The following is a 27,319-nucleotide window of genomic DNA, read 5'->3' as shown; positions in this document are numbered from 1 at the left end:
TTACTTTCTCAGAAAGATTGTTTCATGACCTGGTAATTGTGAATAATCGTCACTCACATTAGGCAATGCATAAAGGCTAAAAAACTTTGACCTTTGATGCATGTGCACATATGCCCTGCTGAGCCCTGTATTGTCCCCTTAACCTCACCATTCCTTCCATCTTTGCTATTTGCTAACTCACAGCCATTCTTCCCATGTCCCAGGTTAGAAACCTTGGAATCATCTGGGTATCTTTTCTAAATTGCAGCCTGTCCCATTCTCAGCCTCCCTTCTCAGGCTGCCCCAAGCCCTCGGGTTACTGCAGTTGTACTGTTATACTTAGCCCTGTGTTAGAATGATTTGATGCATGCCTGCTTCTCAAAAGTAAGATGTAGACCTTATTTACTTTTGTATCTTCAGACTCCGTCATGGCCTGGCTCATAATAAGCACATGATTAATGTTTGTTGTATTTGATATTTCCATGTGAAAGATGATGATGGTAAGCCTCCGTAGTCTACTGGTAGATTAACATTTTTCCCCAACTTTTTTTAAAAAATTAATTTATTAAATTAATTTATTTTTGGCTGCTTTGGGTCTTTGCTGCTGCACGCAGGCTTTCTCTAGTTGCGGCTAGCGGGGGCTACTCTTCGTTGCGGTGTGCAGGCTTCTCATTGCGGTGGCTTCTCTTGTCGCGGAGCACGGGCTTTAGGTATGCGGGCTTCAGTAGTTGTAGTGTGCAGGCTCAGTAGTTGTGGCACACGGGCTCAGTTTCTTCACGGCATGTGAGATTGTCCCAGACCAGGGCTCGAACCCGTGTCCCCTGCATTGGCAGGCGGATCCTTAACCACTGCACCACCAGGGAAGCCTCCCCCCAACTTTTTGTTATGAAAAATTTCAGAAGTTCAGGGGAGTTGAAAGAATACCATGAAGAACACCCCCTAAACGTACCTGTTGAGATTTCTGTCACTCTGACACATAGCCAATCCTCTGCTCAGAAACCCCCAGTGACTCCTTACTGGCTGTCAGGTTAGATGTAAACGGCAGCATACTTTCTCAAATGGTGGTAGCTTACAAACATGTTACCACTCTGCTCTGGTCGGGCCTTTACTCTCAAGCTTCATTGATAACTTTTGCACATGAAGTGTTCTGAGTTCCCATAGCTTTAATGGCTATCTGTTACCATTCTTTCCTTCTTTATAATTCCTGATTATATCATTAGCTATTTGGAGTTGAGAACTCAGTCCTATTTTTTTTTAACATCTTTATTGGAGTATAATTGCTTTACAATGTTGTTAGTTTCTGCTGCATAACAAAGTGAATCAGCCATATACATACATATATCCCCATATCCCCTCCCTCTTGCACCTCTCTCGCACCCTCCCCATCCCACCCCTCTAGGCAGTCACAAAGCACCAAGCTGATCTCCCTGTGCCATGCAGCTGCTTCCCACTAGCTATCTATTTTACATTTGATAGTGTATATATGTCCATGCCACTCTCTCACTTTGTCCCAGCTTCCCCTCCCCCCTCCCCGTGTCCTCAAGTCCATTCTCTAAGTCTGTGTCTTTATTCCTGCCCTACCCCTAGGTTCATCAGAACCTTTTTTTTTTTTTAGATTCCATATATATGTGTTAGCGTACGGTATTTGTTTTTCTCTTTCTGACTTACTTCACTCTGTATGACAGACTCTAGGTCCATCCACCTCACTACAAATAACTCAATTTCTTTTTTTTATGGCTGAGTAATATTCCATTGTATATATGTGTCACATCTTCTTTATCCATTCATCTGTCGATGGACACTTAGGTTGCTTCCATGTCCTGACTATTGTACATAGTGCGGCAATGAACATTGTGGTACATGGCTCTTTTTTTTTTTTAATTCTTTATTGGAGTATAATTGCTTTACAATGGTGTGTTAGTTTCTGCTTTATAACAAAGTGAATCAGTTATACATATACAAATGTTCCCGTATCTCTTTCCTCTTGTGTCTCCCTCCCTCCCACCCTCCCTATCCCACCCCTCTAGGTGGTCACAAAGCACCGAGCTGATCTCCCTGTGCTATGCGGCTGCTTCCCACTAGCTATCTGTTTTACGTTTGGTAGTGTATATATGTCCATTACACGTGACTCTTTTTGATTTATGGTTTTCTCAGGTGTATGCACGGTAGTGGGATTGCTGGGTCGTATGGTAGTTCTATTTTTAGTTTTTTAAGGAACCTCCCTACTGTTCTCCACAGTGGCTGTATCAATTTACATTCCCACCAGCAGTGCAAGAGGGTTCCCTTTTCTCCACATCCTCTCCAGCATTTATTGTTTGTAGATTTTTTGATGATGGCCATTTTGACCAGTGTGAGGTGATACCTCATTGTAGTTGGTCCTGTTTTGACCTGGCTTCCCTCGTAGATCCTAGCCTGGGGAGTTTGATTGGGCTGATACCTTGAAATAGCATTCCTGATGTATTTGTAGTTATTATTTGAATCCAGCATTGATTTATAACACCCGTATTGCCCCAAACAAAACTTGTACTCTGTTAGAGAAAAACAAGGCTCATCAGTCCAGGCCAGACAAGCTGGATCTGTTTGATCAGCTTGCTGAAAGACTGTGATTTCCCCCAGAGAAAGGAAAGATGTTCTGTGTTGTTGGTCATTCCTTTTGTGATTGTTCCCAAGAATTGCTTTGCACTTCGACTTTGGAGTCATTAAAACTTACATTAAGCACAAAGTTAGAGTAAATGAGTCTAAAGTCTGAAAATTGCCCCTGTTGAGAATCATGGAGTTAGAGAGGTCCACATGAGAAACATTTTTGAGGGAGGCCATCAGGCCTTAGTGACCGATGCCATTTGTGGGTTTCCAGGTTGACTCCATTATCTTCCCAGCTTGGTGACAGAGATAAAGATGACATCCCTGAGAAAGTTAGGGACACTGGGAAGGGAAGCTGATGCTGGGGACATCAACTCCATACAAAAACATGAAATTGGGCTGTGTCAATTCCCTGCCCATAATGAATTGGTGATTCCCATTGTTTGCTGGACAAGGCCCAGTTAATTTGTAATAATCTGGGGCCTTCATTAGATACCAGCTCCCATCCTCCCTTCCTCTAACTCATAGTTAACACTCCAGCTGTACCTACTCACTTGTATTTCTCTGAGTCTATCGGCTATTTTTTTTTTTTTTTTTTGGTATGCGGGCCTCTCACTGTTGCGGCCTCTCCCATTGCGGAGCACAGGCTCCAGACAGCAGGCTCAGCGACCATGGCTCACAGGCCTAGCCGCTCCGCGGCATGTGGGATCTTCCCAGACCGGGGCACGAACCCGTGTCCCCTACATCAGCAGGCGGACTCTCAACCACTGTGCCACCTGGGAAGCCCCATCTTGGCTATTTTTCATCATTGTTTTGTAGGGGAACACTATTTCCTCTGCCTAGAATGCCATCCATTGTCGATCTGGCAAACTCCTATTCATTCTTCTAAATCCTGTTCAGGTCACATCCTTTGTAAATACTTTCTTAGTCCTCTTGTGTGAACACATTTTACACTGTTATCCTTCACTTACCTGAATGTACCCTCTGCCTTATTCTGAGCTGCTTACGGATACGAGTAGTGTTTCCCTCGTTTTTGTATAGGGCCTGGCTCGCACAGGTGCTGTGAGCCATTTGGTGAGCCTGTCATGTAACCCATCTGGCTCGTGAGAAATTTTCTTCTGTCCAGGAAGCCAGAATTAGGTTTAATTAAGAGAAAATACAAATACAGTCTATATTTATTTTTCCCATTATAGCCCATCTTTGCTTTTTATTTTCAGCAAGTTTGTCAAAGATGAAAGTGACCTTGTCAGCTCTGGATACTCATGAGAGCTCTTTCACGCCTCTGGTTGTCATAGAACTTGCTCAGGATGTCAAGGAAGAAACCAAAGAATGGCTGAAGAACAGAATTATCAGTAGAAAGAAAGATGGAGGTGAGTAAAATAAATATCACTCAGATTTAGTCATGCCAGTGAGTAAAACTGTATTTTCAAATGTGTTTCACAGTTTTTTAATTGATATATTTTTAAAATTAATGTTCATTTCTTTGCTCTTTATTATTTATCTAGGACTTGAAAGGAGGTCTTAAATCAACATTAGATTGTAAGTCTCTCTTAGACCGTAAGCAACGTGAGTGGTTTTGTTCACAGCTATAAACTCTGTGCCTATGTACAGTGCCTGGTGCATAGTAGGTGCTTAATAAATATTTGTCAAATGAATGAATATCTTTGAGTATTATTTCTGTGTTGGTTATGGTGCTAAGGGAGAGAGAAACACTTCTGCCGGCAAGGATGTTACTGTCAGGGTAAAGAGACTGAACGCTAGTTCCAGGAAATTGAGGGAACAGGAAGAAAGGCTAAGGAAAAAGCTCTTACAAAATACTGCATGATACTTAAAAAAAATCATTATGTATACTTGCTGTGAAAGTAAAGGGGGTCTTCCCTGGTGGTCCAGTGTTTGAGAATCCACCTTCCAATGCAGGGGACGCGGGTTTGATCTCTGGTCGGGGAACTAAGATCCCACGTCCTTAGCTGCAGGGCAGCTAAGCCTGTGCGCTGCAACTACTGAGCCCACATGCCACAACAAGTGAGCCCGCATGCTGCAACTAGAGAGCCCACATACTCTGGAGGCCATGCGCAACAACTACAGAGCCCACGTGCTCTGGAGCCCGTGCGCTACAACTTGAGAGCCCATGCGCTCTGGAGCCTGTGTGCCACAACTAGAGAGCCTGTGTGCTGCAACTACCAAGGCTGCATGCCACAACTAGAGAGAAGCCCGCGCGCTGCAACAAAAGATCCCATGTGCTGCAGCTAAGACCCAACACAGCCAAAAATAAATAAATATTTTTTTAAAAAAAAAGAGAGAAGATGATAATTACCAATAGGAAGAATGAGGTATGTAACATTACTACAGTTTCTACAGATATTAAGAGGAAAATAAGGGTGTATAATTTTAAAAAAAAGAAAGTAAAGGGAAGGAAGAAGTGACACTTGGTGATGCTTTTCGGGGTGGTAAGGGATGACTTTATAGAAGAAGCCGAAGGTTAGCCCTCTCCTGTAGGGCACAGAAAGGGGGCTAGATCTGGGTAAGAGGGTGGAGGGAGTTTTACCTGAGCAGACACTTCGTAAAACTACACAAAACAACCCCTAAAACTTCACTAAGTCTCGAAACACTGGACAAAATGTAAATAAGACTCTTAAAAAACGATTTTGACTGTAAATGGAAATGCCTTCTTAAAAATAAAACTTTGTGTCAAAGTGGAATTTTTAATTTTTTTCAAACAATTGAACCAAAAAAAAAAAACCTTTAAAAAGAAGAATACTTGCTTGCTGAAGTCTGAGGTATTTCACTGGACTGGAGTCTCTTCTTTAAAATCCCTGTGGTTGGACTTCCCTGGTGGCGCAGTGGTTAAGAATCTGCCTGCCAATGCAGGGGACATGGGTTCAAGCCCTGGTCTGGGAAGATGCCACATGCCTTGGAGCAACTAAGCCTGTGTGCCACAACTACTAAGCCTGCACTCTAGAGCCCTCAAGCCACAACTACTGAGCCCGCGCACCTAGAGCCCATGCTCCGCGACAAGAGAAGCCATCACAATGAGAAGCCCACGCACCACAACGAAGAGTAGCCCCGACTCGCTGCAACTAGAGAAAGCCCGCACGCAGCAACGAAGACCCAACGCAGCCAAAAATAAATAAATTTAAAAAATAAATAAAAAATAAAATCCCTGTGGTGTAAGAACATTTGTAGTGTCTTAGAGTGAGAGAGCCCAGTGTATTCCTAGTCGTCTTCTCTGCTCTTTGTGTGGCTTTAGCAAGGACACATGAGGATGGGGACGGGATGGCATCCTCCTACAATGCTGGGGCAGTCATAAAAGAACATTCCAAAAAAGTACTCTGGATCTTTCAGGTAAAGGTATTGGATTTAACACTCATATTTACTTTTATTCTCTTATAAACTCCTATTAAAATGACAATAAAAGGATCTTTTAAAAAAGACCTAAGTCCACATTGACAAGAAAGGAGAAGATATAACAGCAGCACCATTCTAGAAGCTAGTAAACAGGTGATGAGTAGTGAGTAACTTCTCAGAGTTGAGAAATCCAGAGCTCGAGCTGGCAGGGGAGAAAACTGAGATGCAGTTTGGTTTACACTGCAAAATATTCCTAAAGACTCAGGAATTAGAGACATTAGGGGCCTATAGAGGTAGAAATAAAAATGGTACCAAGAAAAAAAAAAAAAGAATTGTTTGAGATCTGTTTAAGAAATAATCTGATCCCTAGGTCCCTTCTGTATTCTAGCACCCCAGCAGAAGTCTCTGTTATTCTCTGGAGAGGGTCAGATGCATGGATTTTGGCATGGGGCCTTTATGTACAGTTGGTAACAGATTCTGTACTGAAAAAGAGATAATTAATTGAATCTCGTTACCCCTGTCCTCCATCCCACCAGTCTCATACCTAATTAAGTTTCCACAATGTAATCATCTCGGAAGGAGATTTGAATAATGTTTCCTTGAGGAATCTGAGCAACTCAAGACGAAGGTGCAGAAATCAAGAGTTGCCCATGGAAAGTAACCCGGCCAGACTACCTTGCATTAAGGGCCATTTTTAAAAATAAATTTATTTATTTTATTTTTTTATTTTTGGCTGCGTTGGGTCTTCATTGCTGGGCGTGCGGGCTTTCTCTAGTTGCGGAGAGCGGGGGCCACCCCTCGTTGAGGTGCACACGGGCTTCAGTAGATGTGCCCGCAGGCTCTAGAGCGCAGGCGCACGGGCTTAGTTGCTCCGCGGCATGTGGGATTCTCCCGGACCAGGGCTATGACCCCGTGTGCCCTGCATTGGCAGGCGGATTCCCAACCACTGCGCCACCAGGGAAGCCCCAGAGGCCATCTTTGATGAGTTCCATCTAAACCTTCAGAACTTCTGTTCCACTTCTTAGAACTGCTTTCTTAAACATGAGCTTATAACAAAAGATCACCAAACATCTGAGGAAAATCCCTAACGTGAAAGAGAAAGCTAAAAAAGATAAAAGAAAACCATGTAGGAGAAAACGAAAAGAGAATTAAAAACTCAATTCTCAGCGTTATGAGAAGACAAACCACCTACACATCAAGAGTAGGATATTGTAAAATAATCATTTAGGAAAAAAAGCAGCTCATAAAATGAAAGTATGAGAGCAAAATTTAAAAACTCAGTAAAAGGGTTAGAAGACAATTTTGACAGAACCTCCCAGAAAGTAGAGCAAAAAGGTAAAGAATTGGAAAATCTAAGAGAAAAAAAACAGGGAAATTAGAGGACTAGTCCAGGAGGTATACCTCTGAATAAAAGTTCTAAAAAGGGAAGAGAGAAAAAGGAGAGGAATAAATCATCAAAGAGAAACTCAGGGCTGATGTGTGCTTTTTCAGAGTGAAAGGGCCCATGCAATGCCCAGCACTGTGGCTGAAAATGGCATATCACTGGAAGGTTTCAGAACCCTGAGGACAGGGAAGATACTACATACTTCCAGAAAAAATAAAGTAGGTTAGAAACACTGGAAGCTAGAAGGCAGTGGTATAATACCTTCATTTCTGAAGGAAAATGATTTCAGTCCAGAATTCTGAACCCACCCAGCTGTCAACAAGGTGTGAGGGCGGAGTGAAGAGAGATTTCTCTAAGAAGATAATGTTAACAGCTATCTCTCTTGGCAGTGTATTGAGGGAAGACTTAAATAATTGGCAGAGCTTGGGGGATTGAATTAGCAGTAAGTGCATAATAAACCAAGCATATGATAGATACCAATTTTGGGGAAAACGGTAAGTTGTAGGGAAGGAAAATCATAGCGTGTTGTAAGGCGCAACTGTAACGTATGTAGTCATAATAATGAAAATACTGTTGATGGGATGAGAAGGATGATATGACGATATTGTGAGAATGGGGTGATGGAAAGGGTGGGTGGAAATGGTGAAGGTGGGTTGGAAAGAGAGCTAAATCCCTTTAGCTAAAGTATGTTGTTTGGCGACAAAAGAAATCACAAAGGAATCACCTGAACAAGTTGAAAGTCATTGCCTTGGTGGGCGGGGTGCCGGTGGGGGGGATGGGGACTATTCTTCAGAACAAGGTGTTGACAAATGTTTCTCTGTGAAGGTTATACCCTTTGATACTCCCCTAGTGATGTCTCAGAGTGCCTTTCCCCTCTCACTCCGTGTCAGTTTGCGTCGTCCAAGCAAGAGATGCCAAACGGGATTATTTTATTAAAAAAATTTTTAAAAATTTTATTTATTTATTTTTGGCTGTGTTGGGTCTTCGTTGCTGCACGCAGGCTTTCTCTAGTTGCGGCGAGCGTGGGCTACTCTTCGTTGCGGTGCGCGGGCTTCTCATTGCGGTGGCTTCTCTTGTTGCGGAGCACAGCCTCCAGGCGCAGGGGCATCAGTAGTTGTGGCTCGAGGGCTCTAGAGCACAGGCTCAGTAGTTGTGGCGCACAGGCTTAGTTGCTCCGCGGCATGTGGGATCTTCCCAGACCAGGGATTGAACCTGTGTTCCCTGCATTGGCAGGCGGATTCTTATCCACTGCACCACGAGGGAAGCCCACCAAATGGGATTTAATGCACAGGAGGTTTGTTGAGGGGAACATCTGTAGAAAGATAAAGGGAGAAGCAACAGGCTTAGACATTGAGAGCCTTCAGACTTTCTTGTAGGTCTAACACTTCAGAAAGGAGAGAGGGAAGAAGGAGGCTTGGATAGGAAGAGCCTCCGACTACAGCACGGTTCTGGGAACGTATGCGCCAGGCCCAACATTGCCCTTTAAAGGAAACGCATGTTGAGCAGAAATGGCCTCATTCCAGTGTCCCCTGCGTGTTCAACCTGTGGCTGGGAGCAGCTAGGGGAGCATGGTCTAGGTGTGAGGGTGCTGTGGCCAAAGGGGGGCAGCAGGAGGCTGCAGTCAACTCTGCTTCTCACAGCAGATTCTTTTGATGGGAGATCTGGGTGGAGCAGGGCACTTCCATGGCTACCATACCCACCACCCTAGTTTTTAACCCTACTTTTGATTTTTGCAGTGTGAGAAGTGAAAAGTAGCATATTGGTGTTGGGGTTTTTTTTTGTTTTTTAATTAAACAGAGCACCCAAATGGATTTATTCAGCTGACTTTTGTTTTCTAGCAACATTTTCTGAAGAGGTGACTCATGGACAGTGACACTTAAAGAAATTCTGTTACGGGAACAAAGGACAGATTTCTTAGGTCAAAAAGACTGCACATAATGCCCTACTCTTGGAGACTTAAAATGCAAATAAACATAAAATATGTTTTGAGTAATTTCACAGTAAAGAAATCTGTTCAACTTTGTTTAACCCAATTTTTTGATGGTATTTAATCACAGATCCCCTTTTCCCATGCAGCATCTAGCATGGGTCATTGAATATGCTTTGGGCAACACTACTGAGGTAGCATTTAAGAAGAGTGGAACTTTAGAAGGGAAAATAGAAAACATACATACAAATCAATGTGATAACTTACAGATAGGTTTGCAATTCGTATATAAAATGCAACCAAAGTCCAAAGCACTAGCCCTTAATAGCAGCCAAATTAGCAGGACTCACTTTCAGAGAACATGGAGTTAAAATTCTTAACCGTGTGCATTTCCAAAATGCTGCTTCTCAAGAACACTAGGCTAATGCCCTATCCATGGAAGAGAAGAATCATACAAGTGTTTTTCCCTCTCCTTAAACACACACATTGCATTTATCTTAATATGAATGACATTAAGGATTTTATATTTAAGAGACATTTGTGTCTTCTTTAAATTGAATATATCTTATATATATATCTTTTATTGTATTTTATTTATATCTTTTATTGATTTTTTTATTAAAGTCTTTAGTTCCTCTGTTGTAAATTACCTAAATAATAGTGCCATAGTACGTTAATCTGTTAATCCTTTGGGTAAGTGAAATATAAATTCTGCTATTATCCTGTTACCATCTGAGTAGTAGTTTATAATTCCTGTCAATCCTCTAGAGAGGACAAATAGTAAAGAAATAAATGTACCTTACAAAGTTTGATGTAGGTAGAAATTAAAAATAAGGAAAAAAATTCCTTTTTCTCCATAATATTTTAAGTGAAATAATTCCATATACAGTATCAAATCACAATATCTACTCTTAACATTTTGTGAATCTGTTTAAGAAAAATACCTTGAAACGTAATTGCATGTACTTATGGGAAAAATCATTGAGAAATTATTTTGCTCTTTATTATTTAGTATTTAACGTTCATAAAATCTGTTGTAGTCCGATGTAATTGTGTTACGTTTGCACCATTTTTATTGGAATATTTTATTTCAAATTAATTTTCTTAAATTTTGGTATTTTATTTTTATACTAAACTGTATCCTTTTGCTCCATATTTTTACTGAGAGCTAATAAGTATTCGATTCTTGTCTCATATTCTAATTTGAGTAACTGGCAAGCCACTTATTATTCCATTTTCCAATTTTTGGCGTTTATTTCCAAAAGCTATAAAGAACTACCATCCCCAGCTTACTTACATTTCTTATTTATTTGGAAGATGGATTTAAATTGTTAACATAATTTATTTGCCTTCTACCAAACTAGGAACATAATATTTATTTAGAAGGCTTTCATTTTTGAAACTTTCATGTTTATCTCTGTCTAAGATTGTGCTTATCTTTTGTTTCTGAAGGTGCTCAGCTGTTGTTTAGACCGTTGTTAAATAAATATGAGAAAGAAACACTAGAAAATCAGAACTTATATCTTGTCGGTGCCTCCAGGATTAGATTGTTACTGGGGGCAGAAGCAGTGGGATTGGTGAAAGAGTGCAGTGATAACACCATGAGAGCCTTCATGTATGGAACCCGACACAACTTCAAAGGTTTTGATGGTGAGTTCCAAGATTGCTTCTACCAGAATCAATTTATCAAAAAGAAGTTTTTGATGAATAGGTCAGGGGTCAGCAAACTTTTTCAGTAAACGGCCTGATAGTAAATATTTTAGGCTGTGTGTACGATACGATCTGTCGCAGTTATTCAGCACTGCCATTGCAGAGCAAAAGCAGCCTTCAACCATAAGAAGTGAATGGGTAAGGCTGTGTTCCAGTAGAATTTTATTTATCAAAGCAGTTGGGGTAAGATTTGGGGTTTCAGATTTACTTTGTAACCCCTAGAATAGTTGAACATAAACTAGGATGACACATGTAACTTATATTATTCTACTTCATAGAAGGTGAATGTTCACTGGATTGATACAAATAAGAAACAGAGTAGTATTCCAGTGTCCTATGATCCCCTATTCTGATTCTGTTCTGGCTTCAAAGGAGGTTCCAGAATAGAATGGTTTCTGGAAAGAACTGAGAAGGCCAGGGTGGCTATGTTATCAGAGTGGGAGTTTGCTTTCAGAACCAAACCGGTCCCTTTCAGGGCTTTCAGAGTTAGAAGATGTGATTTCGACTTCTTCAGACTCACTCACTCTGGATTTTTATATATTAGTAAATAAATGATCAAGGTGAAATTCGCCTCATTTGAGAGGATTCACCTGTCAAGAAACAACACTATTTTCTTATCAGACTTTCTTCTCCCTCATTTATGGGAGGGATGTTAAACTGCAGAAGGGAATGGCCTGGGCTTGAGAGTTTGAAGGAGGAGAATTTGCCATGTAGGCAAACTTCAGTTGCATCTCTAGTTAAAAATACTGTTAGAATTAAAGAATGTATTGCCTTCAGCTCATTGGTATTAAATGAGATCAAGCAAGTGTCTGCCATTTGGATGTTTGTACCATATTATAGAATGATTAGTATAATAATTAAAGAATTATATATTATATGAAGGCATTACAGAATATTTTTATTCTTATAAAATATCTAAGGGGCTTTATGTTCTATTTAATTTGTCAGTTTTATACTTTGCTTACTTATGTTTATTATTCATTGTCTATATCATTATTTCATAATCCCAGGTTATTTGAATATTATTAATTTTATTTTGGCTATTACTGAGAAAATAACTGTTAATCTTTATTTTATTTTAGATGATAATGATGATTTCCTCACCATGGCAGAACGTCAATTCATTATCAAACATGAACTTGAAAGTCTTAGAGCCAGAGATGAAAAAATGATCCCTGGTTACCCCCAGGCAAAGTTGTACCCAGGAAAATCATTATGTAAGTCATTGTATCAACCAGCTTCATGAATATACATTCTAATGCAATTATTTTTGCTTAGTAGACATAAATAACAAATTACAGAGGCTTTTTTCCCTTCTTACTGAAGAGCTTACGCAACTTTACAGGAACTTATTTTTCATAGTCGTACCTTTTGCCTTTAGACCTTAATTGTATTGCATCTTTAGATCAATTTATTTGTTCTTTATGGTTCTCTGCTTCTTATTTACAAGGTCTCACAGCATTCAGTAAGCTTAAAATTCAGCGTGAACATATTTGCATATTACTCAGTTAAAATTAGCAAAGCTTACCTTATACCCAAACCTTGTAGTATAATGAAAATCTGTGGAGGAATAAAAAACAGAGACACGGTCTTTTCCTGAAGCTCTCTTCCCATCTCCTCTCATCCAACTGGGTATGAACACGTACAAACATAGAAAGGCTTAAGAAGATTCGCAGTGTGACATAATAGCTGAATGCAAATTAGCAGTTTGTAACTTTCTGATTTTGTGTAATTCCATTTGAATTTGCAGACTGAAAGTATTTACTACAATGTGTAATTCCAAATTTGCCTCAAACCCGGATAATGGCAAGGCCCAGAGCATTTTTGCTGCCTAAAATATTCTTTAAACATAGAGGTTTCTGTGTCCCCTAGTCTGGTTTCCTTCCAATAGTCAGTGTCATCCAGGAGGACGGATGTCCAAGAGTCAGCCCATATTCAAAATTTCTCACTTGTCACCAAATATATTTTAGATCTGGTTTGTTGAAACCAAGATCCAATCATACATCACCCATTTGGTTTGGTTATTATATCTCTTAAGTCTCTCTTTTTTTCTATTGTGATGAAATACATATAACATGTTATATATGATTTTTTAAAATAAATTTATTTATTTATTTTTGGCTGTGTTGGGTCTTCGTTGCTGCACGCGGGCTTTCTCTAGTTGTGGTGAGCGGGGGCTACTCTTCATTGCGGTGGCTTCTCTTGTTGCAGAGCACGGGCTCTAGGCACGTGGGCTTCAGTAGTTGTGGCACACGGGCTCAGTAGTTGTGGCTCATGGGCTCTAGAGTGCAGGCTCAGTAGTTGTGGTGCACAGGCTTAGCTGCTCCGTGGCATGTGGGATCTTCCCGGACCAGGGCTCAAACCCGTGTCCCCTGCATTGGCAGGCAGATTCTTAACCACTGCGCCACCAGGGAAGTCCCTATATATGATTTTTAAGTGTACAGTTCAGTGGTATTAAATACATTCATAAAGTTTTACAACCATCATCACCATCCATCTCCATAGCTCTTTCCATCTTGTAAAACTGAAACTCTGTACCCATTAAACAATCACTGTCCCTTCTCGCCTAAGTTTTGATATCAGGAAGTTTTGTGTTTCTTTTTCGAGATTGTTTTGGCTATTTGAGGTTCCATGAAATTCCATATGAATTTTAGGATGGGTTTTTCTATTTTTGCAGAAGACATCATTGGGATTTTAATAGGGATTGCATTGAATCTGTAGATTGCTTTGGATAGTATTGACATCTTAACAAGATTAAGTCCCGAGTATGTGGGATGTGTTTCAATTACTTTATGTTTTCTTTAGTTTCTTTTAGCATTGTTTTATAGTTTTTATTGTACAAGTCTTTTACCTCCATAGTTAATTCCTAAGTATTTTATTCTTTATGATGCTATTAGAAATGGAATTTTTTTCATAATTACCTTTCCAGATAGTTCATTGTTAGTGTATAGAGATGCAACTGATTTTTCTGTGTTGACTTTGTATCCTGCTACTTTGCTGACTTCATTTATTAGCTTTGACAGTATTTCTGTGGAAATTTTAGCGTTTTCTACCTATAAGATGATATCATCTGTGAACAGGGATAATTTTACTTCTTCCTTTCCAGTTTGGATGCTTTTTGTTTCTTTTTCTTGCCTAATTGCTCAGGCTAGAACTTCCAATAGTATGTTAAATAGAAGAGATGACAGTGGGCGTCTCTGTCTTATTTCTGATCTTAGAGAAAAAGCTTTCATTCTTCCACCATTCAATATGATGTTTACTGTGGGCTTTTCATAGATGGATTTTATTATGTTGAGGTAGTTCACTCTATACCTCATTTATTGAGTGTTTTTTTTTTTTATCATGAAAGAGTGTTGGATTTTGTTAGATGCTTTTTCTGCCTCTTGAAATGATCATGTGGGTTTTCCCCCCCTTCATTCTGTTAATGTAGTATATTACACAGATTGTTTTTAGTATGTTGAACCATCCTTGCATTCTAGAAATAAATTGCACTTGTCATGGTGTATAATTCTTTTAACATGCTGCTGAATTGAACTTGCTAGCGTTGAGTATTTTTCCATCAGTGTTCATGAGGGATATTGGTCTGTAGTTTTCCCTTCTTGTAGTGTTTTTGTCTGACTTTGTATCAGGGTAATGCTGGCCTCATAGAGTGAGTTAATAGTTTTCCTTCCTCTTAAATTTTTGGGGAAAGTTTGAGAAGAATTGGTATTAGTTTTCCTTTAAATATTGGTAAAATTCACCAGCGAGGGTATCAGGTTCAGGGTTTCTCTTTGTCAGGAGATTTTTAGTTACTGATTCAGTCTCCTTAATACTTATAGGTCTGTTCTATTCACATTTTCTCTCCCTTCCTGTTTTAGTCTTGGTAGGTTTTGTGTTTCTAGGAATTTGTCCATTTCATCTAGGCTATCCAGTTTGTTGGTAAACAAGTGTTCATAGTACACACTTACAATCCTTTTTATTTCTTTAGAATCAGTAGTAATGTCCCCATTTTCATTTCTGATCATAGTAATTTATGTCTTCTATCTTTTTTTCTCAGTTCATCTAGTTAAAGATTTGTCAATTTTTTTTTTTGGCTGTGTTGGGTCTTTGTTGCTGTGTGTGGGCTTTCTCTAGTTGCCGTGAGCGTGGGCTACTCCCCGCTGTGGTGTGCGGAACTATCATTGTCACGGCCTCTCCTGCTGCAGAGCTCGGGCTCCAGGCACATGGGCTTTAGCAGTTGTGCGTGGGCTCAGCAGCTGTGGCTCGCGGGCTCCAGAGCGCAGGCTCAGTAGTTGTGGCGCACGGACCCAGCTACTCCACAGCATGTGGGACCTTCCCGGGCCAGGGATTGAACCCGTGTCCTCTGCATTGGCAGGTGGATTCTTAACCACTGTGCCACCAAGGAAGCCCCCAGATTTGTCAATTTTGTTGATCTTTTCAAAGAACCAACTTTAGTTTTCTTTAATTTTCTCTATTATCTTTATATTCTCTATTTTGTTTATATCTGCTCCAATCTTTTTTATTTTCTTCCTTCTGCTAGTTTTGGGTTTAGATTGTTCTTCTTTTTCGAGTTCCTTAATAGTAAAGTTAGGTTGTTCTTTGAGGTCTTTCTCGTTTTTAAATATAAGCATGTATAGCTATCAATTCCCCCCTTAACCTTGCTTTCTCTGTGTCCCATAAGTTCTGGTATGCTGTGTTTTGTTTTCATTCATTTCTAAGTATTTTCTAACTTCCCCTGTGGTTTCTTCCTTGACCCACTGGTTGTTTAAGAATGTGTTGTTTAATTTCCACACATCTGTGAATTCCCCAGTTTTCCTTCTGTTACTGATTTCTAACTTCATCCCGTTGTGGTCAGAGGATACTTTTTATGATTTATATCTTTTTAAACCTGTGAGGCTTAATTTATGACCTAACATAGGGTCTGTCTTGGAAAATGTCCCACATACACTCGGGAACTAAGAGTGTGTTGGTTCTTTACTGCCTGACTTATATGAAGACTGCATTTTGTAGTCTGCCCTGTCTCTGAGTTCTACTGTAGACATGTATTAAGGATGCTTTTGCTTGCTTTCCTTGTTGACCTGTATGGCTTTTAGGAGGTGTCTGGAAATCTGAGTGCAGGTGCTCATCATTCCTGTTTGTCTGCATTTCCGGTTATCTGCATATGTCTTGATATTAATTATTCTGTAGCAGGTTGTTTTTGGACATATGTTCCTTCAATTTGTGGATTAAAGATTACCATGATTTCAGAAACATTTTCTTCAGTTACCTTTGAAGATTTCTTTGGCTGTATTTTCTCTCTTCTTGTCTTTAGGTATGCCAATTATATATATGTGAATCTTACATATTCTCTGAAATATTTTAAAGTTTTTATGTAATTTTCTTAGTCTTCTTCACCATTTTCTGGCTTTATTTGTTCAGTTTTTCCTTTTTCAGTAGTTTTTATTGACTTTGTATCTATAGTAGTTTTATTTTTCTCTTACTTTGCTTTTCTAAGCTCCCACCTTCAGCTCTGGTAGGTCTTCCTCTAGTTTTAATTTCAGAGATGTGACTTGCTTTAATTTCTTTAATTCCTTGAAGAATTCCATAATTTTTCATTGCTTTATGCTTTAAATTTTTGCTATGTTTCTTCTCTGCCTTTTTTTTAAATGGTCTTCCTTTTTTCCCTTGTATTCTTGCATAGTTCTATGCCAGTTTCTTTGTGGTGTTTACTTATTTTTTAATGAGTCCCTATTTTTTTCAGACCAGCTATTTTGGGAGGAATTGTGTGTGTTGGGGAGAGGGGATGTTGGGGGCCTCCATTCGGGAACTGTGGTGGTCAGGAGGTTGGATTTTGCCTGGCAGTGTGCTCTCCTTGAGTCGTCTTAGAGCCTCCGTGGAGCCCTGTTTCTTATCAGGAGTTTTTGCTGGGTTTGGCCTTTAGGTCTGTCTTTGGCCAACAAAGACCCACAGCTCCTGAGCTGCTCACCTCCATCCCTGGGTTCCAGCGGGCAGCTCTTTTCCCAAGACGGCAGACCCACGCTTTCCTTCCTCCAGCCTCGTGTCTCTTGTCTGGCTGTGGTGCCCGGCAGGGAGCAGACACACGTCAGGGGTCTGCCAGGCGTCCCCTTTGCCTTCATTCTGGGCAAGGGGACAGTGGTTTCCTACCCCTCAGTGTCCAGGAGAACCCTGCCCTCTGCCTGCTGGCCCTGGTTTGCAGGGGCATGGGTGCTCTTAGCTTACCCTGGGCTGACTTTTAAGGCCACTTTTCAAAGTTTGTGATTTCAGTTTATAGTTTGTTTTGTTTTCTTTTGTTCTACTTTCATCAAAGGTAGGGTTTCCTTTTATGTTTCTTGTTTACTTTGTTGTTTTGAATTTGGCGTCATGAACAAGAACAGGGTAGGGGTGGCTTTCTGCCACCATTTGTTACCAGGAGTTACACATTCTGTTTTTAGGCCATTGTTTGGTGCCATTCCCAAATTTCAAATCTTTTTTTAATCTCTTAGTGGGAGGGCATGTTTTCAGACACAGCTGTGCCCTGTATCAGTTAAAAGGCTAAGCCAACTAAGGCACTGTCCTAATTGTTAATGTGAGCATCTCGTTTCTTCTTGTTCATCACGTTAATCAGACCATCACGTGGAAATCACTGCTTCCACCTGTTAAAGAGTGAGTGTATGCTTTCATCAGATGCGACTCAGGAGCAGCAGTTTCCCAAATGCTCCCAGTTGCTTCAAAGACATTTTCACTGAACGAAAACCTTGCCGAAAATATGTAAATGGATTTCTCTTGGGTGTGTAGGTAGCCAGTCTGGCGTCCTGAAGCCGTAATAGAAATAACTTTCTTGTGGGCAGGATGAGGCTTTTGTAATCAAGGATCCCTCCTCCCTCCCTTCCTTCTTCTCTCTTTCTTTTTTGCAGTAAGTATGAAAACAATAAAATCATCTCCATCGGGATCGTTTGAAATTTTGTATGCCATCTAAGAATCAAATTAAAGTTGTAGAAGTCTGGATTTTGAAATTCTGCATTATTCTCTTCCTCTGTGTCTTTGAAAGTGTGATCATAATATTTGGTTGAAGAAGGAATGGTATATGCATGAAGTGTGAACTATTTTCAGAGTGCAAATTTTCGAATGAATGAAACTTAGAGTAATTTAAAATCCTAGATTTTCATGAAGTTAATCCATAGAAATGGAGCTGGCCAGGGCTTTCATGAGAGACACTCTCCTTTATCTTAGGTTTAAGTTAATTTTACACGCAATGATTATAATTTTATTTGTCATAATGTTGTGTTTTGATAGAAAGCTTTCATTAAGCAGAGAGCAGCTTGCGTGGTTGTAAACACCAGCTAGGAGCAGTTGACGGTGCTGTGAGCGCTGCGTTTCAGGGCTCCCCTCTTCCATCAAACAGCAAACACGTGGAGAACTAGGAATTGGTTATACGTGCGTCTTAGTCATCAGCGGTCATCTTGAGGGGCATCTTCTTTCCAGTTTTCTGTGTGAGCTGTGATCTCTTCATAACCTCAGACTGCCTTTGCCTGTTGATTCCTAATAGTTAATAGTCACGCAAATACCCTAACGAAAGATTTTCTTTAGAAAGAGGAGTTGAGGGAGCAGAGAATTTCTTATGTATTAAATTTATCCTAAGGGATATTATTTAGCTTAGGTAAAAGCTCTGTCTCAAAGTGTCTATCAGATGATTCTGGTGTTTTGATTGATGGGATATGGCAATCTCATGGTAGGTCTTTAATATTATATTGTTACTCTTTTAGAACATTACAGTAACTACTTCTGAATATCTTCTATATACAAATGGTTAGATTTTTAGAGTGATCAGATATAATCTGTCTTCTAAAATTTTATTGACCATATGAGAATAATAGAGTGGATGTCAAGTAAATATCATGTAGCAGCCTTGTGTATAAGACAGTGAAACCATCGATGTATGTGTGTGTGTATGTGTCTAGTGCCGGGTACAGCACCATATATCTATATATCTATATCTGTGTATCTCCACACACACTGTGTTTTGCCACGTACATACTTGCGGTTTTTATGTTAAGCAGGGATGAAAACAATGCAGGAATATGAAAATGTATTTTGAAAACACAGGTATCCCTGCGTAGCAGTTTTTTCCTCTTTAAGACAAGATTGGTCTGTTCACAGCTGAGAGCTAGATGCAGGCGGGCTCTGGGGCGGGGTGCTGGGCACAGCAGCGGCTGCAGGGGCAGAGGGACTCTGTCTTCACTGTGTGGCCTCCACTCCCAGTCGGAGCTGATCACCCCTCTGCTGGATTGGAGGCAGCATGACCCGCCCCTCCCTGCTGCACAGAAACGCCGGAAGGAGTTGTGGGAGGGATTTATGCTTTTACTTTTTTTTTTTTTTTGTGGTACGCGGGCCTCTCACTGTTGTAGCGTTTCCCGTTGCGGAGCACAGGCTCCGGAAGCGCAGGCTCAGCGGCCATGACTCACGGACCCAGCCGCTGTGCGGCATGTGGGATCCTCCCGGACCGGGGCACGAACCCGTGTCCCCTTCATCGGCAGGCGGACTCTCAACCACTGCGCCACAAGGGAAGCCCTGTGTTTACTTCTACGTCATGTTAAACAGACTGTGTTACTATTGTTATTGCATTATTTAATTTAGAGGGTCCTACTCACAGCCAGGCAACTCTCCCTTAAATTAGATTTTGGTTAGTTTTGCTAAGTATTAAATGGCTGTAATAGTTATAACCCTAGTCCTTGACAGCAGACCATTCAGCATTCTTAAAGGAAGGAATCTTGGTTTGAATTGTTCCTTTCTTTAAATAGGCCTGCACAGCATCATATTTTCCTTTGAAGGTAAGGCTCAGTTTAATTACATGCTTCACTGACATGAGAAAGTCGAGGGATTGGAAAAAAAAAAAAAACCTCTATTTTTAGAAGCTGAAACCAGAACCATGCTTTTGGCATTGATGGTGAAGAGAAGCCCAGTAGTTTAGGACTTGTGTATTATATTCGTTCTGAGTCCCTCAGTTTGCAGCCTTATTTTTAGAGGTATACAGGTGGCTTTTTATGCTTGTCTGGAAAGTTTTCTATAGCAGAATGGAGTCATTTCTTTAAAAAGAGCTTAGAAATAGTAAAATAATAATTTAGATGTTATCAGTCAGTTCAAAGTTCAGAAACTTGATACAGTAGTTGAAAAGGATAGTAATAGAAGAAAGAATAAGGTACAGCTCTGCATCCCTAAATAAGAGCTAAGAATCAGAACCGGTGTGGGTGATTGACTTTCACTCATGTTAGCTGCAAAAAAACCCACTGAAACACTTTAGAATAAGTCACGTACCACAGTGTTCATTGCAGCACTATTTACAATAGCCAGGACACGGAAGCAACCTAAGTGTCCATTGACAGATGAATGGATAAAGAAGATGTGGCACATATATACAATGGAATATTACTCAGCCATAAAAAGAAAAGAAACTGAGTTATTTGTAGTGAGGTGGATGGACCTAGAGTCTGTCATACAGAGTGAAGTAAGTCAGAAAGAGAAAAACAAATACTGTATGCTAACACATATATGGAATCTAAAAAAAAAATGGTTTTGATGAACCTAGGGGCAGGACAGGAATAAAGACACAGACACACACAATGGACTTGAGGACACAGGGAGGGGGAAGGGTAAGCTGGGATGAAGTGAGAGAGTGGCATGGACATATATATACTACCAAGTGTAAAATAGCACAGGGAGATCAGCTCAGTGGTTTGTGACCACCTAGAAGGGTGGGATAGGGAGGGTGGGAGGGAGATGCAAGAGGGAGGGGATATGGGGATATATGTATGCGTATAGCTGATTCACTTTGTTATACAGCAGAAACTAACACAACATTGTAAAGCAATTATACTCCAATAAAGATGTTAAAAAAATATATTAAAAATGGACTTGACAGCACCAGAGGCTGATATAACTTAAACCATACACCTTTTTACCCTAGTTGTTGATATTTTGAGTATATACCTTTTTCAGTTATTGAGAAGGGGGATTTTATCACAACCCTAGATTTTTTTTTTTTTCTTATTTTTTGCGGTAAGCGGGCCTCTCACTGTTGTCGCCTCTCCCATTGCGGAGCACAGGCTCCGGATGTGCAGACTCAGTGGCCACGGCTCACAGGACCAGCCGCTCCGCGGCATGCGGGATCCTCCCGGACCGGGGCACGAACCCGTGTCCCCTGCATCGGCAGGCGGACTCTCAACCACTGCGCCACCAGGGAAGCCCAACCCTAGCTTTTTAAGACTTTTTTCCTCTGTATAACTTATGCATGAGATATAGTTGTAAGAAGATCCATCTATTAAGAATCCTTTTTTTTTTGAGATCCATACTTTTTCCCGAGTATTTTCAAAATCAATTTTATCTTTTCTAATCTGATAAGGACTACATTCACAAACAGCAGATATCAAAATCAGAAAAAAAACTTCCTGCTTTCAGCAATCGTTTGGTATGATTTTAACACTTGTGCACATATCTGAGAGAGACGAACACATTTAACAAAAGACAATATCCCCTAGTGATAACATTGATAATTTTTCCTACTGTTAGTATCAGATATCTCCTCTTTATTATCCTTTTTTTCATTTCTAAGAAGTTAGGTTTTCTTTTAAATTACTCTGAAGATTTTATAATAGGGCATCTGTCCTGAGAATACCATCTCTCTTTGTTATATGCAGTATTTGTACATCAGATACTTAAATCATGTTTCTCTTCCACGCTGCGGATATTTATTTGCCATCCTCATTGAAGGGCCTACTGCCTGATATGCTCATCACTTGTCTTTGGGAACAAGGTAGATAGGAGATAAGGAAGGCAGCCCTCAGAAGAGATGAGCTGATTAAAACAGCTGCTAGGAACTTGCGTGGAAAGTGCTCCGTCTCCCGCAATGTGGCACAGGGCATGCATTTGAGTTCTCCATGAACTGAACACATTTCCTCTGAAAGACCTGAAGACCTGTCTACCCAGTGAGTCATTCTGAATAATTATGGATGAGAGAATGCCCAGTTTTCATTTATTATCATTAGGGGACATTGTCTTTGGTTAAGTTTGTTTGTCTCTCTGTAACCAACCTGGGTTCTTGGACCCTTCAGTCAATAGAAATTGTGAAGAGGCCAGATGAAATTCAGGGAAGGCTTTATTGGGACTCATGCTGCAGCTCAAGGGAACGAAAACAAGTAACAGGTGCCCTTGCTTGTTCCTGGGGGGTGGGGGTGGGGGGAGGTACAAGGTGGTCCCTTAAATAGGGTGAGGCTGGGGGTGGATTGGTGGGTCAGGCTGGAGGCGTGGCTTAGGTTGTCTGCCCAGCCGCTTCGTGGTGCTGTGTGCAGGGGGCATGTGCAGTACTCTGCTTTTGCTCCCGGCTCCTCAGAAGTGGCAGTTGGTTTGTGGCCTTTTTGAATCTTATTTTTCATAATTTGCCCCAACTGCTCTTGACCTGCATAAGGTAGTTTTTAGTCCCTTATAATTTCTTCGTATTCTGTTGCTGGAGGAGACATTTGTCCAGGTGCAAACACTCCTGTAAAGGGTCCCAGGTCCCAGCTTGTCTCATCTCCCAGGTATGTGCACAAGTGTTAAAATCATACCAAACGATTGCTGAAAGCTGGAAGTCTTTTTAAATTTTGATATTTGCTGTTTGTGAATGTAAGCCTTTGTTAGCAGATTAGAAAAGGTAAAAATGATTTTGAAAGTACTCAGGATCAGTAACAATGAAAGGAACTGAACATTCTCTTACCTTCACTGTAGTGAGAGGACAGATTGGTAAAATTTTTTCTAGAGGCTGTTTTGTAATATGTGTCCAAGTTTAAGATACATATGCTCTGCTCTTGGAGCTAGCAATTCTACTTCTAAGTGTATGTACCAAGGAAATAGTTGACAGGTGGGGAAAGTTATATGTATAAGAATTTTAACATTATTTATAATAGTGAAAAAAGGAAACAAGTATTTTTCAATAGAGGATTAGTTAAATTATAGCACTTCGTACAAGGGAATATTATGATGCCGTGGAAAAGGTCATTCATGTTCTATTTATATTGTCATTGAAAAATATTCATCATATACTACTACTACATGAGAAGATTACAGAATGATGTGTAGAGAATGATCCCTTTTGTTTCTAAAATAAATATTTATGGATGTATATTTTGAAGTCTGCTTACACACTAAATTGCTATTTACAGTGGTTATGTTTTTGTGGAAGGGAGAGAATAAACAAGGGCCTCTCTAAATTCTATCCTGTGCCTTTCTGTAAGGTTTCAAATTTTACATCGACTTGTATTGCTTTCGTAGCCAAGGGAAATAGTAAAGATATTTACATTCTGAAGAACAGAAGAATACACACCTTGGGAGCAGGCAGGATAGCGTTGATCTCTGTGTAGACCTCCTCTCTTCCTGGAGAGTTTGGGTAGCATTTGATGAAGCGTATCCTGAGCAATCTCAAACCCGTCTTGCCTGTTCCTTCCACAGTGAGGAGGCTGCTCACATCTGGCATCGTGATTCAGGTGTTTCCACTGCATGACAACGAAGCCCTGAAGAAGCTGGAGGACACCTGGTATACTCGGTTTACCTTAAAGTATCAGCCCATAGGTATGTGTCAGCGCCTGCTCTCTTAGAGAAGAGGAAGATGCAGCAGTGGTGGTATCCCTCTTGGGTAGATACTTAACGCTGTGCTGGGCAGGGCTCACCAGCTGCATGTCGGCAAAAAATTGGTGAGGGGGATAGAGGGGTTACATGACCTATTTGTTCATTTTATTTCTGATACCATTTTAGATGAACTGAATTACAGGCTGTTATTAAATTTCACCAACGATACAGGCAATCCAGAGTGGCCTTCATGACTACGTGTCAGATTTGTTGTAGAACATACTTTATAAGAATCTAGTTTGACCGTGATTATTTTGTGTTTGAAAATTTCTGTTTCTTTAGCGCTAATCAGTGGGCCAAGCTGCGTTCATTCTTAGTGGCAGACTAGCAGGCCTAAATGTCTTTTGAGGTAGTTTATAAGGATCGTGGTGTGCATTACTGGAACTGTGCATTTTCTCTGAAGACACTTAGAAGAATAACCGTTAATTTATTCGGTGTGTGTTGAACATTACTCTGTGTAAACTTCTGTCAATATGGATGTTCGAGTTTTTTTGGTTCAGTTACGTCTTTTAAGCAAAAGGATTATATTTAAGATGGTAGTTTTCACCGTAAGCATTACTATCAGTTTTTCTTTAAAGGACATTGCCTTTTTCACTTTGTTTAAAGGAATTCCTCTCAAATTTTCTTTCTAATTGCCATTTCTGAAAACAATTATTATAATATTGTAACAGTGAACATAAATCATTTTTAAGGTCAAATTTCGAAATTGCATTTTGAATTTTTTCTTGTATTCTTTGAAAGGAAAAATGTTTGTTTTTGGTAGTTCCAGGTGACGTAATAGTCATTTTATGTTACACTTAGGACATTTTTTCACCTTGTTTAGCATTTAGGTGGCAGTAAATTTAAATATTGCCTCCAGGTCTTGTGAGTGGCTGTATCCAGGAGCTACTACTTAGAAAGTGAGGGGGAAAAAGTGAGTTGGTGGTGAAGGCTGAGCATGGGTGTGGTAGTGGTTTACAGGCCTCTGGGAGTGCTGGGACTGAAGATAGTAGCTGGGGCTCAGGAAAATTTTGAACTTCCCCCTGAGATCAAAAGAGAGAGATGGTCTGATATGGCGCCCAGGACCATGAGTGGCTTTTTTTGTTTTGTTTTGTTTATCTTTTAACCTGATTCCGATTTGAAGTTACCTCATCATACCCACTGTTTGCACATGCTCCTGAGTTAGTAGAAGAATTAAGGATAGGGGAAAATAGGATCCCTGTAAACCATCCACATAGACTGATCTGACACATTATCTTAAAAAAAAAAGAAAAAAACACAATGTTGTAACTTCATGTAATTAACCAAGAAATACTAACTCTAACTCTTATGCCTCCCTCACCCCCTGCATCCCACCTTGGTCCCAGTGCAAGATGCTTTTATAGTCTAGGCAGTCACCCATGTAGGTGTGGCCGGCAAAGGACACGGTGTTCATGACCTCTTTTGGGTTAGCTAGCTGATGTCGCTTGGCCCTTCTTCTGCCCAGTGCATTTATCTGTAGGAAAGTATAGATAAATGTATTCCATGTATTCTAAAAGTTAATGTGTAGAATATTGTTTCGTGCTTTTGAATAATTTTTCTTCAGTGTATTGAAAAGTTTGCCGTGACATATTGATGAAAGTTTACAGCTTTGAGTAGTGGGGGCAGGTTACTATGGGTGAGGGGTCTTCTTTGAAAATAAGCTCTATAACTCTAGTATTAAAGTGAGAGAAAAGTGAGGAGCATAAAGTAAACCCCCAAATGAAGCTGGTTCATTGGCCACGGCTGAATTTAAACTAGGACCTTGGAGATTGAGGATGAGCCTGAGGTGAGTTTTTCATTGTGAAGAAGGCATCCACCAGATGAGAAGGTGAAGAGAAGCAGCCCCAAAGCAGCCCCAGCAGCTGTGGCCTGAGCCCTGAGCTGGGGGAAGTGTCAGGCTTATTGCTATAGAGACAAGCGAGGTCTTTGTACTTCATGGAGGATGGACTTACCATCACACACCGATTGGGAAATAAGGGTTTTAAATGATCCCCACTTAAGTAAAAAAGTGAATAAGCTTACTTGAAGTGATTTTTTTTAAAAAAAAATCAAGTCTTTGCCAGTTGGGACTTAAGGTCCTTTTTTTCCCTTTCGTTGCAGATAGTATTCGTGGCTACTTTGGAGAAACGATCGCTCTTTACTTTGGATTTTTGGAATATTTCACTTTTGCCTTAGTCCCTGTGGCAGTCCTTGGGCTACCTTACTACCTGTTTGTGTGGGAAAACTATGACAAGTATGTGGTCTTCGCCTCCTTCAACCTGATCTGGTCCACAGTGATCCTGGAAGTGTGGAAGCGCGGCTGTGCCAGTATGACCTACAGGTGGGGGACCCTGGTCATGAAGAGACAGTTTGAGGAGCCCCGGCCAGGATATCACGGGGTCCTGGGCATCAATGCCGTCACCGGCAGGGAGGAACCGCTGTACCCCAGCTACAAGAGACAGCTGCGCATTTACCTGGTCTCCCTGCCGTTCGTGTGCCTCTGTCTCTATTTCTCTCTGTTTGTCATGATGATTTACTTTGACATGGAGGCCTGGGCCTTGGATCTACACGAAAACAGCGGGTCCGAGTGGACCAGTATCTTGTTGTATGTGCCCAGCATCATCTACGCCATCGTGATTGAGGTCATGAACCGCCTCTATCGATATGCTGCCGAGTTTTTAACTTCATGGGGTAAGACTCAGTGCTTTGAATTTATGTCTCATTTGCCTATAAGAAATATTGCTTCGATCATACGATTCATGTAACCGCTACCTTGCAAAGAAGATAGATGTTGCTCTGGGCTCATTCTAGAGACATAAGGAAAAGTCATCGGCTCTGGGAGCTCTGATGATCTCTAGGTCGTGGTTCTCACAGCTCTCATTTATTGTTAGTTACTATGTTCTAGGTGCCCTGCTAAGCACTTTATCCATAGTTCCTCATTTTCACCTGCTCAGGACACCATGAAATAGAAGTTATTTCACAGTTTTATGGCTAAAGATACTGAGAATTAACAAAGTTTAGACAACAAATGGTAGAGCCAGGCTAGTCCAACCTGTGCCCCTAATACTATATCGTGTTTTATGCTAAGGATAAAATCAGTTGAATTATCTCCACAATACTCTGGCTGAAAGAACTATGTCTGGGATCTGAAAACCAGTTGTGTAGTTGTGTGGGGCCTGCCACTGAACTCAGTGAAGGCAGGTGTTCTTGTCTGTCTCTGTAGTAAAAGAGGAACCTGGTTATAGTTTTAAAAAGGTCTTGATGGGCCATTCACTCATTAATTAATTTATTCATTCAAGCAAATAAATAGGCTATATTAGGCCCTAGGAAGAAGTCTAGGCCTTAACTTCATGGACCAGAAAGGAATTTTAAATTCTTTTTATTAGTCATATAACAACAGCTACCATTTATTTAGTGCTTTCCTTGAGCTGATGCTCAAGGAAATCCTGACCGTGACCCTGGGAGGAGGGTGGTGGCAGCCCTGTTTTGTAGGCAAGGAGGCTGAGTGTCAGGAGGTTAAGTGACTTGCCCAAGGTCAGATAGTGGCTGAGTTGAGGTTCAAATCCAGGTCAGCCTAACATTGCCTCTCTGTGCAAGGTGATACTTCTGTTCAGAATCTTCCTTTTTTGTCCTTTTGCCCTGCTGTCTTGGGACCTGCACAGTGTCTCCTTTTCTTAGGGTGGAAATTTGAGTTTCCTTTGAAGTTAATCCTTATAAACTTTATTTATTGCCCTACTCTTTAGAGATGGTTCTCAGTTTTACTATTACCGCGGATACAGGGTCTTTTTCTGGTATCTGTGGGA

At 40.6% G+C, this 27,319-nt stretch overlaps 1 protein-coding gene across 2 annotated transcripts in view; it reads left to right on the top strand.

Annotated features, from left to right (window-relative positions):
• Positions 1 to 27,319, top strand: part of ANO10 (anoctamin 10) — a 228,083-nt gene that overhangs the window by 5,191 nt on the left and 195,573 nt on the right. For both annotated transcript variants that reach the window (XM_030830240.3, XM_030830239.3), the window contains exons 2-6: positions 3,777 to 3,929; positions 10,668 to 10,865; positions 12,008 to 12,142; positions 23,361 to 23,480; positions 25,638 to 26,207. In XM_030830240.3, coding sequence (XP_030686100.1) covers positions 3,791 to 3,929; positions 10,668 to 10,865; positions 12,008 to 12,142; positions 23,361 to 23,480; positions 25,638 to 26,207 — 1,162 coding nt within the window. In that variant the 5' untranslated portion in view covers positions 3,777 to 3,790. The remainder of the gene's footprint in view (positions 1 to 3,776; positions 3,930 to 10,667; positions 10,866 to 12,007; positions 12,143 to 23,360; positions 23,481 to 25,637; positions 26,208 to 27,319) is intronic.

The sequence above is a fragment of the Globicephala melas genome, chromosome 11, assembly GCF_963455315.2.
Source record: "Globicephala melas chromosome 11, mGloMel1.2, whole genome shotgun sequence".
Classification (NCBI taxonomy): Eukaryota; Metazoa; Chordata; class Mammalia; order Artiodactyla; family Delphinidae; genus Globicephala; species Globicephala melas.
Note: the sequence above shows the minus strand (reverse complement) of the source record. Positions and strands in the feature narration are given on the sequence as shown.